The sequence below is a fragment of the Leptinotarsa decemlineata genome, unplaced genomic scaffold (assembly GCF_025532065.1).
Source record: "Leptinotarsa decemlineata unplaced genomic scaffold, Ldec_3_MD MMD2_tig00000133_RagTag_RagTag, whole genome shotgun sequence".
Lineage (NCBI taxonomy): Eukaryota > Metazoa > Arthropoda > Insecta > Coleoptera > Chrysomelidae > Leptinotarsa > Leptinotarsa decemlineata.
In genome coordinates, this window is record NW_027412542.1 from 7973329 (window position 1) to 7987856 (window position 14528).

At 34.1% G+C, this 14528-nt stretch overlaps 2 protein-coding genes across 3 annotated transcripts in view; one reads left to right on the forward strand and one right to left on the reverse strand.

Annotated features, from left to right (window-relative positions):
- The window catches only part of LOC111506285 (nuclear receptor subfamily 2 group E member 1), a 29174-nt gene extending 25753 nt beyond the window's left edge, over positions 1–3421 (forward strand). Inside the window, exon 8 of the mRNA XM_023161313.2 lies at positions 1499–3421. Within this exon, the coding sequence (XP_023017081.2) occupies positions 1499–1746 (248 nt within the window). The 3' untranslated portion in view covers positions 1747–3421. The remainder of the gene's footprint in view (positions 1–1498) is intronic.
- Positions 3422–4706: 1285 nt separating this feature from the next.
- On the reverse strand, positions 4707–13716 carry Pgant35A (Polypeptide N-acetylgalactosaminyltransferase 35A). 2 transcript variants are annotated; one of them, XM_074172666.1, is made up of 10 exons: positions 13445–13714; positions 13174–13352; positions 12988–13126; positions 12631–12928; positions 12331–12535; positions 11342–11499; positions 10744–10896; positions 10092–10411; positions 9490–9646; positions 4707–8440 (listed from the first exon to the last, which is right to left on the reverse strand). In XM_074172666.1, exons 3-10 carry the CDS (start codon positions 13119–13121, stop codon positions 8312–8314), a joined length of 1554 nt encoding a protein of 517 aa, XP_074028767.1. In that variant the 5' UTR covers positions 13122–13126; positions 13174–13352; positions 13445–13714; the 3' UTR covers positions 4707–8311. The 2 variants fall into 2 exon arrangements, with proteins under 2 accessions (XP_074028767.1, XP_023017071.2); XM_023161303.2 differs by having other exon boundaries at positions 13174–13716.
- Positions 13717–14528: the final 812 nt, after the last annotated feature.

Genomic DNA, 14528 nt, shown 5'->3' on the forward strand with positions numbered 1-14528 from the left:
TTCCTAGCAAATATAAAAAATTCAGCCGATTATGAAAGAAAAAAATCAGTTCACTATACTCTTCTTCTTCGCGAATACCAAAAATTCAGAGCTTTATCTCTTTTATTTTGAAAACTCGGCCCATTTACCATTTTTCATCGTAGATATCAAAAATCCTGGACGTTATGTTGTTTTTTCTAACCAATAATAAAAATTTCGCACATCACGCCCTTTTCTCTAATAATAAAAATAAAGAGTCTTCTTATTAGTCAGTGGGCTATGCTTGAAGACTGGCAGTAAACAAATCTAAAGAAATGAACTTTAAACGTTCAAGCCAGTCTCGGATATACCTACACAGTAGGTTGAATGGACTGACGCCTATCAGAAAACAACTACTCCCCTGGCTAATGCCACGAAGGGCGTTGGATTATATCCAATAGGCGTCAGTGCAGGCATCTTCACAGAAAATTTCCTGCATATGCAATTGGCAATACAACTGAAAGAGTCAACCTTCAATTTTGGAACGGACACACTTGCAGACCGGTTTCGGGCTCATTAGCCACTCGTCAGTGCAAGATAGTGGCCATCATTGACCTAAAGTCAATGATATTCCATAATTGAAAATCGGAATCCTTTTAGAGTATTTTATTCCTCTTCCTAAGTTGGAGCGAACAACAAAATGTCATTCCATCTAGTGGACGAGGTATTAACCAACTGCTTATCCAAAATTCGCCCGATTCCTCTGAATAAGGAAGAAAAACTTTCTTATTAGTCAGTGGGCTATGCTTGAAGACTGGCAGTAAACAAATCTAAAGAAATGAACTTTTAAATGTTCAAGCCAGTCTCGGATATACCTACACAGTAGGTTAAATGGACTAACGCCTATCAGAAAACAACTACTCCCCTGGCTAATACCACGAAGGGCGTTGGATTATTTTTGACAGGCGTCAGTGCAGGAAACCGGTCTGCAAATGTGCCCTTTCCAAAATTGAAGGTTGACTCTTTCAGTTGTATTGCCAATTACATATGCAGGACATTTTCTGTGAAGATTTCTGCACTGACGCCTGCCGGATATAATCCAACGCCCTTCGTGGTATTAGCCAGGGGAGTAGTTGTTTTTTGATAGGCGTCAGTCCATTCAACCTACTGTGTAGGTATATCCGAGAGTTGCTTGAAAGTTTAAAGTTCATTTCTTTAGAAAAATTAAGAGCATTATACTCTTTTTCCTATAGTAAATACCAATCCTTAATTTCCTTTTCTCTCACAAATAACCAAAGTTCGGACCATCCTGTTATGTGCACTTTTCCTAAAAAATGCCAAAAATGCATCCACTATGTTCTTTCACCTCGTAAATATCGGTGCGGTATATCCGTTATGATAATCGCGAGAAGGGAAATGCCCGAACTTTTCCTTCTGGTAAAAATGCAACTTCCGAAAGCTCCAAATGTAGGTAATAATTATTTTATTATAATAACCAATTTTTCTTCTTCCATATACTGACCATCTCAAAATATTGCAGAAAGCAGAGGATTGTGCGAACCGACCCACGTAGAACTCCTTCAAGATCAAACACACGTCATGCTGCATGAATACTGCGCACATAGGCAGATCCATCCCAAAGGGAGATTCGGTAAACTTCTGCTGACTCTACCGGCTGTGCAGTCGGTTAGTAGAAGAGGATTGGAAGAGTTGCTCTTCAAGCAGACCGTTGGAGATGTAGCCATTGACAGACTGCTGGGAGATTTGGCCAAAGCCTCACATCCATGAAGTAGTTACGAACAGCGACTTAATAAAATGGTTTAGACTTTCGCGGCTGAGGTTTTCTGTGTCATGGATTTTTGGAATTTCTTCCTGACGTTTCGCTGGCGCGAGTGGCTAGCTTCTTCAGAGGTTTAACCATCATGGCTTGCTGTCCGATGACTAACTTTGAGGCTTCTTAAAGCGTATTTATGCCTTGTCATTCTGTTCGTTTATCTCGATTTCCTGAAAATGGGGCTTCTTTTGCATTGCACGCACTATCGAACCACCATCCTAGTCAAAAGAGAGGAGTCATCTCCACTCTAACTGAACGGGCTCGGAGAATGTGAACCAGAACATCTGGAGAGGGAACTGAAATACCGTGAAGTGACCTTGAGATCGAATGGATACAGTGCCTCCGAGATCAGGAAAGCCATGAATACGAAGAGTACCACGGTTCAAAAAGCGAAAAAGGATCAGATGGTTGCACGCGCATATCTACCGTTTATCCTTAGGGTCACGGACAGAATTGGAAAACCATTGGATAAACACGACATTGAAACAGTCTTCAAACTCACGAGGAAGATACAACAAAGCGTCAGGTCGGTTAAAGAAAAAGAGACCCATTATCAGCAGCAGAGGTCTATCGCATACCGTGCACTTGTGGGAAGGTATATATCGGAACCACCAAACGATCCATGGGAACAAGACTGAAATAGCATAAAAGGAACTGCAGACTAGGCCAAGCGGACAAGTCAGCTGTGGCAGAACACGCGCTTAGTGAAGGAGACCACATAATTTTGTTTGAAAACACAGAACTAATTGCCCCCAACCAGGGATACTGTACCACAGAGAGGTACCACGGGAGGTACCACAGAGATCCACAAACACACGGATAATTTCAATAGAAAAGAAGAAGCGGTGAACCTCAAACGAATATGGAACCCCATTTTAAAGAATTCGAGAATAACGAACAGAATGACAACAGACAGCAAGATTGTTAATGTTCCAGGTTCAAGTACAGATACAAATTCAGGTACCAATTACCTGACAAGGCATAAATGCGCTTTACGAAGCCTAAAAGTTTGTCATGGGACAGCAAGCCATGATGGTTAAAACCTCTGAAGAAGCTAGCCACTCACGCCATCGAAACGTCAGGAAGAAATTTCAAAAATCCACGGCTTTCAAACTCGAAAAACAGTGACACTGAGCGATTTAATAGCACTTTCCCATTGAAAATCAACTTGTTTTCAACTAATAAAAGGTAAAACTGGTACCTCTGGCGTAGAATCAATCCAAAAACAAACCCAATCACCAGAATTTCAATACTCTTCTTGACGCGCGTTTCACCAGCCAAGTTGGCTTCTTTAGGTGAAGAAAACTTATTTTTGGATTGCTTTCAACTGTTCGCTATTTGAATTTGTTCGCTATAAAAAAATTCTTACAATTAATCTTTCAAATATTATTTATGCAATTTCATTCATTCATAAAATACGCAAAAATATGATTAGAGCAAGGTAAAAATATTGAACTTTCGTTGCTACCAATTTTTGTATACTGATAAGTGTTAGACTTCATGTAAAACCTATTATTGACCATTTTATTATGAGAGATTATGAGAGAGGGAGCTTACTTTTTTGTTTATTGTATATATTGTAAATAAAACATATTTTTAACCGATTTAGTTTACTGGATTTGAAAAATATATATACTTCAATTTGAAATCCAAACCTGCATTTAATTTCTATCTTCGTCCTTGCCTTAGCAAAAAATGTTCACGGGCAATATTTTCAACATATCAATTTACTGTCAGTATTAGCTTGGTATCATTTTAATTATTTTCTTTTATTTTTATTGCATATTCTGTTGCTCCTCTACGGACGACAACCCTCAGAAGCTGAAACTTGTATGAGAAAAGGATTGACGAGGTCTGGCCTTTTAACGTGTGGTTCCTAATACTTTATATTGACTGGTGTAATCAAAAGCCTAATCATAGTTTCTAATGAAAGGGGTAAATTTTCAGAAGAGATTATTTTTGGGTAATGGTAAGTATTTCAATTTTAAATATTCACATACACTTGCAGTTGAGGTGACACAGGAAAAGGAGAGGAACACTGTTCCGAACCAGAAAACTGTACACAACTCAGCAACTTTCGATACTTCATAAAGCTCAGATCAGTCCTTTAGAGTATTGTTCTCAGGTATGGAGCTCTGCCCCTAAACATACCCTGAAATTGCTGGATTCCATTCAGAAAAGAGCCATCCGCCTGATTGGAGACACGAACAGCACATGCAACTTTGATATCCTGGAACAGCAAAGAAAGGTTGGAGATTTGTCTCTTTTCTATAGATACTTTCACGAGAAGTGTTCAAGTGACTTGGCACATTTGATTCCACAAGAGCGGTACATACTCGTATCAGAGATTCGCGATAGACTGTGGCTGCTCATCGTTTTGAGGTTACACTCAGTACACCTCGAACTTCACTATTTAGGAACTCTTTCTTCTGGAGACCTACGTTTATGTGGAATAAACTTCCTGAGAACGTTTTTCCAAATGGATTTAATCTCCAGTAATTCAAATCCAATGTGAATTGCTACTTTCGCACAGTCACCGCTCTGAGAGCGCCCTAAGGATTTTCCTGCAATGCTTGTGTTTTGTCCTTGAAAAAAAAATAGTCATATACGATCCGCTACTGTGACAGTGTGTATGCTCAAAAATTCAATACTCGCGCTAGAAAATCCGCAACTGTTTTCCAGTGTTTCAACGGCCGTTCGTTTTTACTTGGAGACCGTGGTCTGCAAAACAAAGGAGTGACTGCCTCTCTCAACTACCGTGCAGTTATTTCTTTCAAAACAATTTTTGCTACCAGTATCAATGTAATTTGCGCTTCATCAAATACTACTAATTATAATTCTACAGATTTACAAGCTAGAGAGCCAAGGGAAAAAGAAAATTACATGTAATGGTTGGGATAAATGATAACCAAAGTGAAACAAAAAAATATTTATTTTATTAAATTAAAAGGTACTCAAATAAACTTGAAGTAATATCCTGATGTATAGAAATGAACCATCACCTCATAACAACACTTGTGAAATAAAATATTACAAATGAAAAATATAAAGTTTATACATAAATATAAATTAATTTCAAAGTAATGAGATTCATAACCAATCACCTGCTTGAATTAGAATATTATTAGTTCTACTGCAAGAAACTATACTAGGAAAAATAAATTTAAACTACTGAGTAAAAATGACAGATTCAATAAGGTAATTAACATACTCTACGATTTGGCACATTTGAATCATAACTTATTCTACCAGTAAATCAGATACATCAACACGAATAAAAGTTTATAAGAAAATAGCATTCATAGTACTGAAGTGTCAAATTTGATTATTACATGTTAAAATAATGTCATTTTCATAAACAACCATGTCATTAAAATATGGTATTGTTTCAACCTTTTCAATTAAAACACAATATATCAACTTAGACACTTACAAAAAGTCATGTTCACTTTATTTGATAGATGTTCCTTGAAAATGGTTGTTGATTTAGGGTGTTATGTTGATAATATATCATTTGATGTTGATGATTAAAATCCGGTTCAATAGTGTTAACAGTTCGATTTCCTACAAATTACAACATAAATAAAATCTAATAATCAATATTGTCATGAACCTGGGATTGATTTTGGATATAAACAAGTTGAAGAATGTTTCTAATACACATTTATGACTGGCCTCAAATGTATTTCATACTATTCTAAGTGTTCCATATACCCGTAATGCATTGAACAAATAATCAATAATATAAGAACATAGTCTTTCTCATCCGGAGTCACGATTAGAGAACACGAATAATAGTTGACTACGGTAATACTACTGAAGATGTCTGCCGCAGTAGTAGATGAAACATTTTGTTCGACAAGTATTGAAAACCCTTTTTTGTCTGATGAGTGACTTCAGCGTTTCCATTGCTGTCTTGTAACTAGACCTTACGTTTTCTCCTGAATTCTGATGAGTTAGTTCGGTAGATCTGTTTAAAAATCTGTTTTTACGTTAACCAGCTGTCGCACCCCTACGAACGACAACCCTCAGAAGTCGAAACTTGTGCGAGATGAGGATTAACGAGGTCTTTCCTTTTAACGTGTGATTCCTAACCGGGTTGGACGATAGCAAGTGAAAATCGATCGTTCAGACTAGGGCTTGAACCATCGACCAACACGGCAGTCATTTCGAGTGAGTGAACAAAGCACCCGCGTCGAACCGCCTGGCTACCGACCGACCAATATTTTCTGACAATTAAGTTACTTCTGTATCACTGTTATGTATGTGATTTATATTTATTGATAAAATGGTGTTTAATCATATTGCTGGGTCTTCCTCATGAACACGATTACAACAAGTTCCATTTCACTACAGTTTACCAGCCGGGTTTTTGTTCTTTCTAAATGATCAAGACATCACTCAATATAATTCATTATTTAAAGAAAATACTCTCTGGTTGCCATTACTAAGAAGAGAGGTTGAAAACGAAAATATAAACCTTAACAGATTGTGGAAGATTATATACCCAAAAAAATAATAAGAAACATTATTTTCACTATTTGACAAAATCAATCTATCGAAAAGTAGTGTGCATTAAATAGTATTTGAATAGTAATAAAACTAGAAATATTAACAATACTATATGACTTCACAATGAATATTTGGGGTTATTCCCACTTCCATGGGAAAAATTAACTGCAGAACTGTATATAAGGAATGTTCACTGTGTTTAAATAAGAATATAATTATGCAACCGATTCCCAAAAACCAATATTTTTCAATGAATTGAAAAAATTAACTAATTTAGTCACTCTCAAGTCAATCTAATTTATCAATAATTGATATGATAACCATTTCCGTCACTTCATCTTCTGTTCTGTTGTATTTGGAAATATGAAGACCTCCAAATGAGTAATACATTAGCTGATCTAACTGAAATACTACTAATCCTTAATAATGTAAAGCATGAGGGCCAATTCAAAGTGGAAAGATTGAACAGTCATCGTAAGAACATGCTAGGCAGAAATACTTGGTGTAGACAGGTCAATAATAGAACATGTGACAGGAGCTGGAATTTACTTTGCAGAGAGAAAAATACATTTCAGTTATCCACTGAAGTGTGTGCAATCTTGCTATGCACAAGAGAAATAGCGAAATGAGCGGATAGATATTTCTGCAGTCAGGTTGCATGTGGGGAACTGATAAATCCAAAAGTGACGTTAAGACTGGTCTGGGAATGCCTTAAAAACTGAGGACACTTGCAGACAAGAATATATTGACTCTATACTGAATATAAAGACACTCGGATGTCATAGATGATGAAAAAGCTGATAAGTGTGGCCCTAAACCAGCTGTAGGTGCACCAAAAACTTTCTTACGGAACCAGATTGTTAAGTGGGTTTATAAAAAACATGAAGATTACTAGAAAAATATACCTGAGGACACGAATGAGAAAACCTTTATGAAAGTATCACTCTGGATGGAAACTGAAGATCCAATTCAACATAGCAGAGACAGGCTTAGAAAAATTCCAGAACTACTCACTGGGTATTGTCCATTGAGAGAATACCTGAATAAAACAGGGCTGAACAATAGAAACCTTAGCTGCAGGATGTGCAATAAAAGGACAAACAATTTGTTATATTTTATGTGAAAATGAAGCAGTGGATCAAGAAGCAAACGATTTATGAATTTATGGAGAACCCCAATTATGTTCAGAGGAATATGAGTATGACCTGTCCATTCAACAAGGGACCTGTATAAACTATTACAAAGAACAAGAATGTTGAAAAAAGATGAGGGAAAATGCAATAAGCCCATACGGCTGCAGTTTTTTCTGGAGACTTGAAAGAAAACTGCTGTAGTTAAGCAGTGTAAAAAACTGAAATAAAGCAATACAAATCTCTGTTACCATACAAATGTTTCTCAAAATTCTTACTTTAATTTAAATTGAAAGGGGTGTTTTTCTAGGAAAAATTGATTTTTGAGAAATGAAGATAGATAATCAATTAAAAATTAATATTATTGAAACTTACATCAAAATGATTTTCATAGAAAAACACTTCAGTGTGTGCTGTACCGCTGACGCTTATGAAATTTAAAACAAATCTTTCAATAGAAAACTGTATATGGTCTATCAGTTTACTAGTGTTTAGAATCATGTGACGTTACAGTGCCAAGTATTAACAAATAAACTTCCAAAGAAATAATCAACACCCCATTAGTTAACGAGTTATTCCAGACATCCAGACAGAAATCCAGACATCACCAGAAGATGGCAAAAGATACTTTGCCGAAACATTGTGAAAATGATCCTTGTGAGGATCAAAAACACAGAACATGGAATGAAACCCGGAAAAACGTAAATGTATATATCTTGCAGTAGTACTAGGTCTAGATCATTCGTTATCTTATATATTATCATTATGAATAAAAAATATATCTCATTAAAGCTAATAGTGGACGTTGCAAATTATAGTTTGTTTTTCAGTCTCATTCGAAATGATTGTATGTTCCATTATCAAAAGCTGACTAGCTTCACCTCACTAGATCCCACTTAGTTAAATTTGAATCTGTGCACAACATCATCTGTATCATTGCGTTAACAGCCTTTTGCTCTACTCCTAAACAAGTACCAGCTGCCAAATTGTAAATTGGCGTTTCCTTCTGAAACATGAAAAACAAAAAGCTTGATGAAGTGAAATGTTAATTTAAGGAATTCGTTCAATTTCCTAATCGGTATATGATCAACTGAACATTCAGCATGAAATTTTTAGTTCAAATATTATAACCTTTTCAAAGTAATTATCATAATTGATAGCATAATAGATGTCATGGTTTAGTGGAATCATAGGTATAATTTTATTGCTCATGCACATTTTTATTCACTGTTTGATTCTAACTATTAGTTCACAACATGAATAGTGAGAGTGAATCTGCACAAATACAAAAGAATAACAGTAATAGTATGTATACTATTATATGAATCAGTGTTCAGTAGCATTCTATGCTTACGAAAGCTACAGGCTCGTACAAAAACAAAAAAATTAATGAAATTAAAGAATCTAAATGACCATTTTCATGTAAAACATTCGAAATGAAATTTGAATCAGAAAGGGGTTTTCAATGTTTGAAATTTCAATAGCTTTTTATTATGACTGACATAATAGTTTGCTGACTAAATGTTGATACTATGACTTGCAAATAAAGCAGGCCATATGTCTTTGATGTTATTATTTTTGTTTATGATCTTCCAACTTTCTTTAAAGATGATGCCTTACAAGCAACCATTGATGATTTTGTCTCTGATATCTTTACCATAAAAGCTAGCACCAGCCTAGCACCACTGATGAGATCTATGGCAGGTCGAAAGTGTTTTCTCATGTTGAATTATTAGTGCTTTGTTTGTGTGCTCTAGTTTCGTGCTCTAGTGCTCTAGTCTCTTTTAGCTGATTGTAATTAGCCAAAATTGAGCAATTTCTCTATGACTAGGCATCTGATAAATCAATCCTTAGTATCTGGTTTACTTCTCTGTTTCTTCGCTAAGAAAAGAACAGTTACAACAATATGATTGAATTTTTCAGTACTAATCAATACTAATATGTCAAAAAAAATTCACAGATAAAATTTTTGGAGTCGAAAGTATATACGAAAATGACGATGTTGTATAATCAAGCAAAAATACATTTCCTTCTAAGATAAAAATAAGCACTCACCCCTCCTTTGTGTTTCCACTCCTGATCTCCAGCCATTTCGTGACATTTATATAAGATGGGAGATATTTTTCCCGACTGCAAACAAAGTAAATGCCCCAAAACTAGTTCATTCCTGTCCGTTTCATACCATACTTGGTTTTTGATTCTCATACAGGGCCTGAAATCATAATTAGTTTGAAAATCTATAGAGAGATTTTTTATTAAAATCATTCACTCATTTAAAGGATGGAACTGAAAATGTCTAGAAGTTTTATTTCCTACACCATCTTCCCATAGTTAAATTTTCCTCAATAACAGAAGAAAGTGGTGAACTTTCGAGTTTGGAGTAATTGCACAATAGAACAATCCTGAATAAAACCTGTAAACTAATCAGAGGCCAAAATAAATTCCCCAAAACTGTTTCACGTCTGTCTGTTTTATACCAAGTTTAGTTTTTGACTTTCATGCAGGGTCTGAAAGCTGCTAATAATCTATGCTGAAAATGTTGCTCGGCTTATAAAAATACTCAACATTTATTTTTTAAGTAAAAAAAACCAATAGCATCCTCTTGGATTGATTTATTTCCTTATTGAACAGCAATTAAAATGTAACTTTAGGCTTACCTCAACACCAAAAGACTGCCTTTAGTTTTGTAATCCTTCTCGCTCTGTATGCACAGTGAACTATTTGACATTCTTAACTGGTACTGGTCAATGTAGTTCCTTTTTCTTGAATGCCATGGTTGGAAATTGTCCTGTTCGATGGCTGACCACTTTTTTTTGAGACGCGACTCATTATCATTGGGAAGAATGAGCTCTGGATAGACATTTTTGAGGTACCAGTCAAAGTCGTAACATTTCAGTTCTTTACGCAGTTGTTGTCGAGAAGAAATATCACCATAGTCCTTATTTTTTGCATCAGGTCGTTGATTGAGAAAATAATCCTGGTGATAATGATTATTATCTCAATTGAAAAAACAGACTAAATCCAAAACAAATACTGCTTCCATACATCAGAATTTATTCTGATATATGGAATAAATGAATACTGTCTTTCATAAGAAAATCTCCCGCTAACTTGTATCCAAGAAATCATTGATGTGTGACTAGAAGTGACCTTTAAGTGTACCCTTTAGATATGAATAGGTTTAGAATCAGTCTGGTTCATCTCATGATAAAGACACTGAGAAATAAATATTAATCATCATATAAAACAAACAATTGTGGATACTTGAATTTATTCACTGCAGATTTTGAAAAATAAAATTCTGCGTACCTTATAATCATCCATCCATACATGGGCAACCCTCAGAGAATTGTATAACATTGTATCCTCACCATCAGGAGAACCATATGGTCTTCTATGCCTAAATATATGGCCGACTCTGCTACACGGTATTAGTTCTAATGTGCCCCCACACATCCAGATCTAAAATAATTGAGCATTGGCACTTGATATTGGTCAATTAAAAATCAAGTTACTTTATTCTTTATACCAAGTTGTTTTGAATATTTTAGTTTATTGATTAGAAAATTTTCAATTTGATGATCAGTTCATAATTGTTTTCATAATTATTATGATAAAACGTTCAACAGTCTTTGAATATCTTTCAAAATGAAAAAAAAATGAATATAATATAAAGATCCAAACAACTTTAATCTCAAAAATCAATAATAAAGGTATCATACAAATTCAATAGACTCTACTATCTACAATCAGTACTGTGAGGTAATTACACTACAAGATTCATGTTGGAAGCAGCCTAGCTTAGTAGTAGTAGTAGAAATGATAATTTTAACATTGAATAGGGTGTTTGAACTATATGAAAAAATTCAAATGGATTATACAACATGCTCTTAAATTTTTTACATACCCTAAAAGATATTTCTAAATTTTCTCCTCCCCAAATATTCATTCCAGCGTCATATTCACCAATATCAATGAAGAATTTTTTGTCAATGGCAAACAAACCACCTGCCATTGTAGGTGATTTTATTGGCTTGATGAAATCCCCTTTTGTATTTAAAGTACCTGAAATATCCTTGTTACACTATTAATTTGAAAATGCAGCCAATCAAATTGAAAGGGGTATATTTCTACAATTGATTTCAAAATAAACTCTTCACAAAGATGTGTAGATCACCCAATGTTATGTTGTTATATAAAAATAGTGGTTTAGAAAGTAATTTTTCTTTTGTGTAATTCAATGTTTATGTGAAAGTAGTTGTTTCCAGAGGGTTTTTTCTTCAAGTTTGTGTCTAAATTTTACTTCTTTGTATGATCTACACATCTTTGTATGGAGTTAATTTTTTGAAATAATTGGTTTCTTCCTTAGTTTGGAATATTCCTGCATTTTCTTGTTGGAGAAATAGAATTTCTTTCACAGCCATTCAGTTTTAATTTTTTTGTAAAAACCAAATAATAAAATTCAAACAGAAGGCACATCAGAATCATTATATTTCAGAAGTTATAGTGTTTTTAGAAGTAAACAGAGAAGACATTTTAAACCTTATTGATAAAAAAGTAGCAAGTACGTACTTGACAGGAAATAAAGTAAATCATGTTAAACTATTTGCAAAGGTTTGGGTATACATTTGGAACATTTTCGATTTATGCATGCATAATTTCTCATTTTGAGTGATGTTTACAAGTGAATATTTCTTGAATATTTCAATATTTCTTTCCCAGAATTTGACGAGATATACTTTGGATTACAAAAAAAAACAAAATGAATATTTCAAGTACTGGTCTTTAAAATTAACTTGCAGTTAGAGGCTTTGTATTTTACTGAATTCACAAGTTCTATTCAGAAGCAAATTCTTTACCAAACAGATTGAAGAATTATCTACAGAGCTAACTAACCTTTCGGTAGATTATCCCATTTAAAATGCAGACCCCAATTGAATCCACCTCTCACTAATGGGCTTGATGAATATGCAAAAGTGTCTGGGTTGATAATATCAATGATAGGCATAGCTACGTTTGTTCTATTTTCTCTTATTCTATCTAGTAGTGGTTCAATCCAGCCTATGTTTACTTCTATGTGACTGTCCAAGAAGATTAGAACCTGGAAAGAAATTAGTGAAGATGTTTCTGCTTGTTTCAAACAATAGTTTGACACATCTGGTACAGCATGTTTTGGAATAATTTGTCCCAACTTACTTCCCCTTGAGCTTTCCTGAATCCAAAAAGTCTGGCACGAATCAATCCTTGCCTGCTATCTGGTTTGAATAACTTAACCTTAGATAATGAATGTTGTGTGATGTAGTTCTTAATGTCATCATGTATATTGTCTACATCACTTTGATCATCAACTAAAATAACTTCTTCTAGTAAGTGGCTAGGAGTTCTATTCAGAATAGAGTGTATTGTTCTAAGCAAAGTTTGGTAGTGTTCATTATAAAAACATACAATTATGCTTGCTTTAGGAAGGCTGCTTTGATATGTTCTGTTTGCACACCTGAAAATATTTGATTACAACCAGTTTGAAACATTAAACTTCAGTCAATCAAAACCCACAAAGAATTTCTAGTATCTGGTATACTACGGTTGAGGCTAAGACGATTACTAATCAGCACATTATAAGCATGAATTTTGTAACCTGTCTCTCTGATCTCTTTATCTTCTTCATTTTTCACCATTCCCAAATCCATCAATTCTGAAATCACTAATACAAGTTCTGGTCTTCTAAAATATTCATCATACCTTGTTCAAACTTATTTTCGCTAATTGGTGTAGAAATAAAAGGTTTCAGTTTCTCCAGTAATTTATCACTGTTGAAATTGGTTGTTTGGCGAAAAAAGCCAAAATTTGAATTAACCCATGGGAAAGATGTTGACTTTTCTTGGGAAGGAGTAGTTAAATACCCCCAACCATTGGCGTCACTATTTGATATTTGGAAATATAAATACAAAGAAATCATCCATGTTAAAGAAGCAAAACATATGCCATAAAGGAAAGATTTATTTAAGCTAACCATACTTATTTTTCTTAGATCAATTGTTAGTAGAAAATCACAGATGTCTTCCTTCACTACTTAACCGGGTCATATTCGAATCTTGTCAAAGATAATTGAATTTATTTTGAGATTAAATACTGAACCTCTAGAAATTACCAAAATCTATAGATGATTTTTGTTGGACTATTTTATTTTACTTTAGATTGGGCCTATATCACAGTATAGCTATTTCTACTGTGCCTATAGCATTTTTTGTGGTTAGGCCCAGTGTTTTCGCAATCATTTAAAAAAAGTACTAGAGGGCAAACGAAAAAAGTACTAGATCAAACACAAAAACAATAATAAAGCAAATCCATAATATATTCGGTATGTACACATTATATTTCGTACTACAGTTTTCTATTAATTCAAAATCATAAGTTGGCATCAATAACAAGTAATCGAGTTACATCAGGTGGACACCAAAAAACCAATGGACATGACGAAAAACCATTTTCATTTTGTAATAATAACCTTTTAGAAATGATTTCATGTTGAAGATAGCTCACATGTCATACGCATAAAACGCTTACAATTTAATTCAATTAGTAAAGTGACATTTTGACGTGAAATTATTTCAATTTGTTTATAAATATTTTTTTATATTTTGTTGATGATGTCAAATCTGTCAAATTTCGAAATGATTTCAAAACCATGTCCGAAAGATGTTTCAGATGGATAAGAGGAAAAAGGGGTTACTGTCATTAGTTTTGCCAGACAAACAATAATACTTGAATTTCATCAGTTCGGACTTCCATTGTCGAATATGATATAAAGTGATTTGAAATCCCTGAAAGAATCTGTAAAAGAAATTAAAAAGGTTAGCTGAAAAATAACAATTATATTGAGCAAAAAAACAAAAGAAAAAAAACTGAAATTACAATGAAATAAAATACAAGCAACAAACAAAAAATTAAAATTAAAAAATTATTAACAAGAAATGAAAATAAAAATTAAAATATTCCAAACCAAATTACTTCACGACGTTTCGATTGTTAGTATCCACAATCGTCTTCGGGTGATAACTGCAGTTATCACCCTCGTGATGAACTCGAAAAAATTT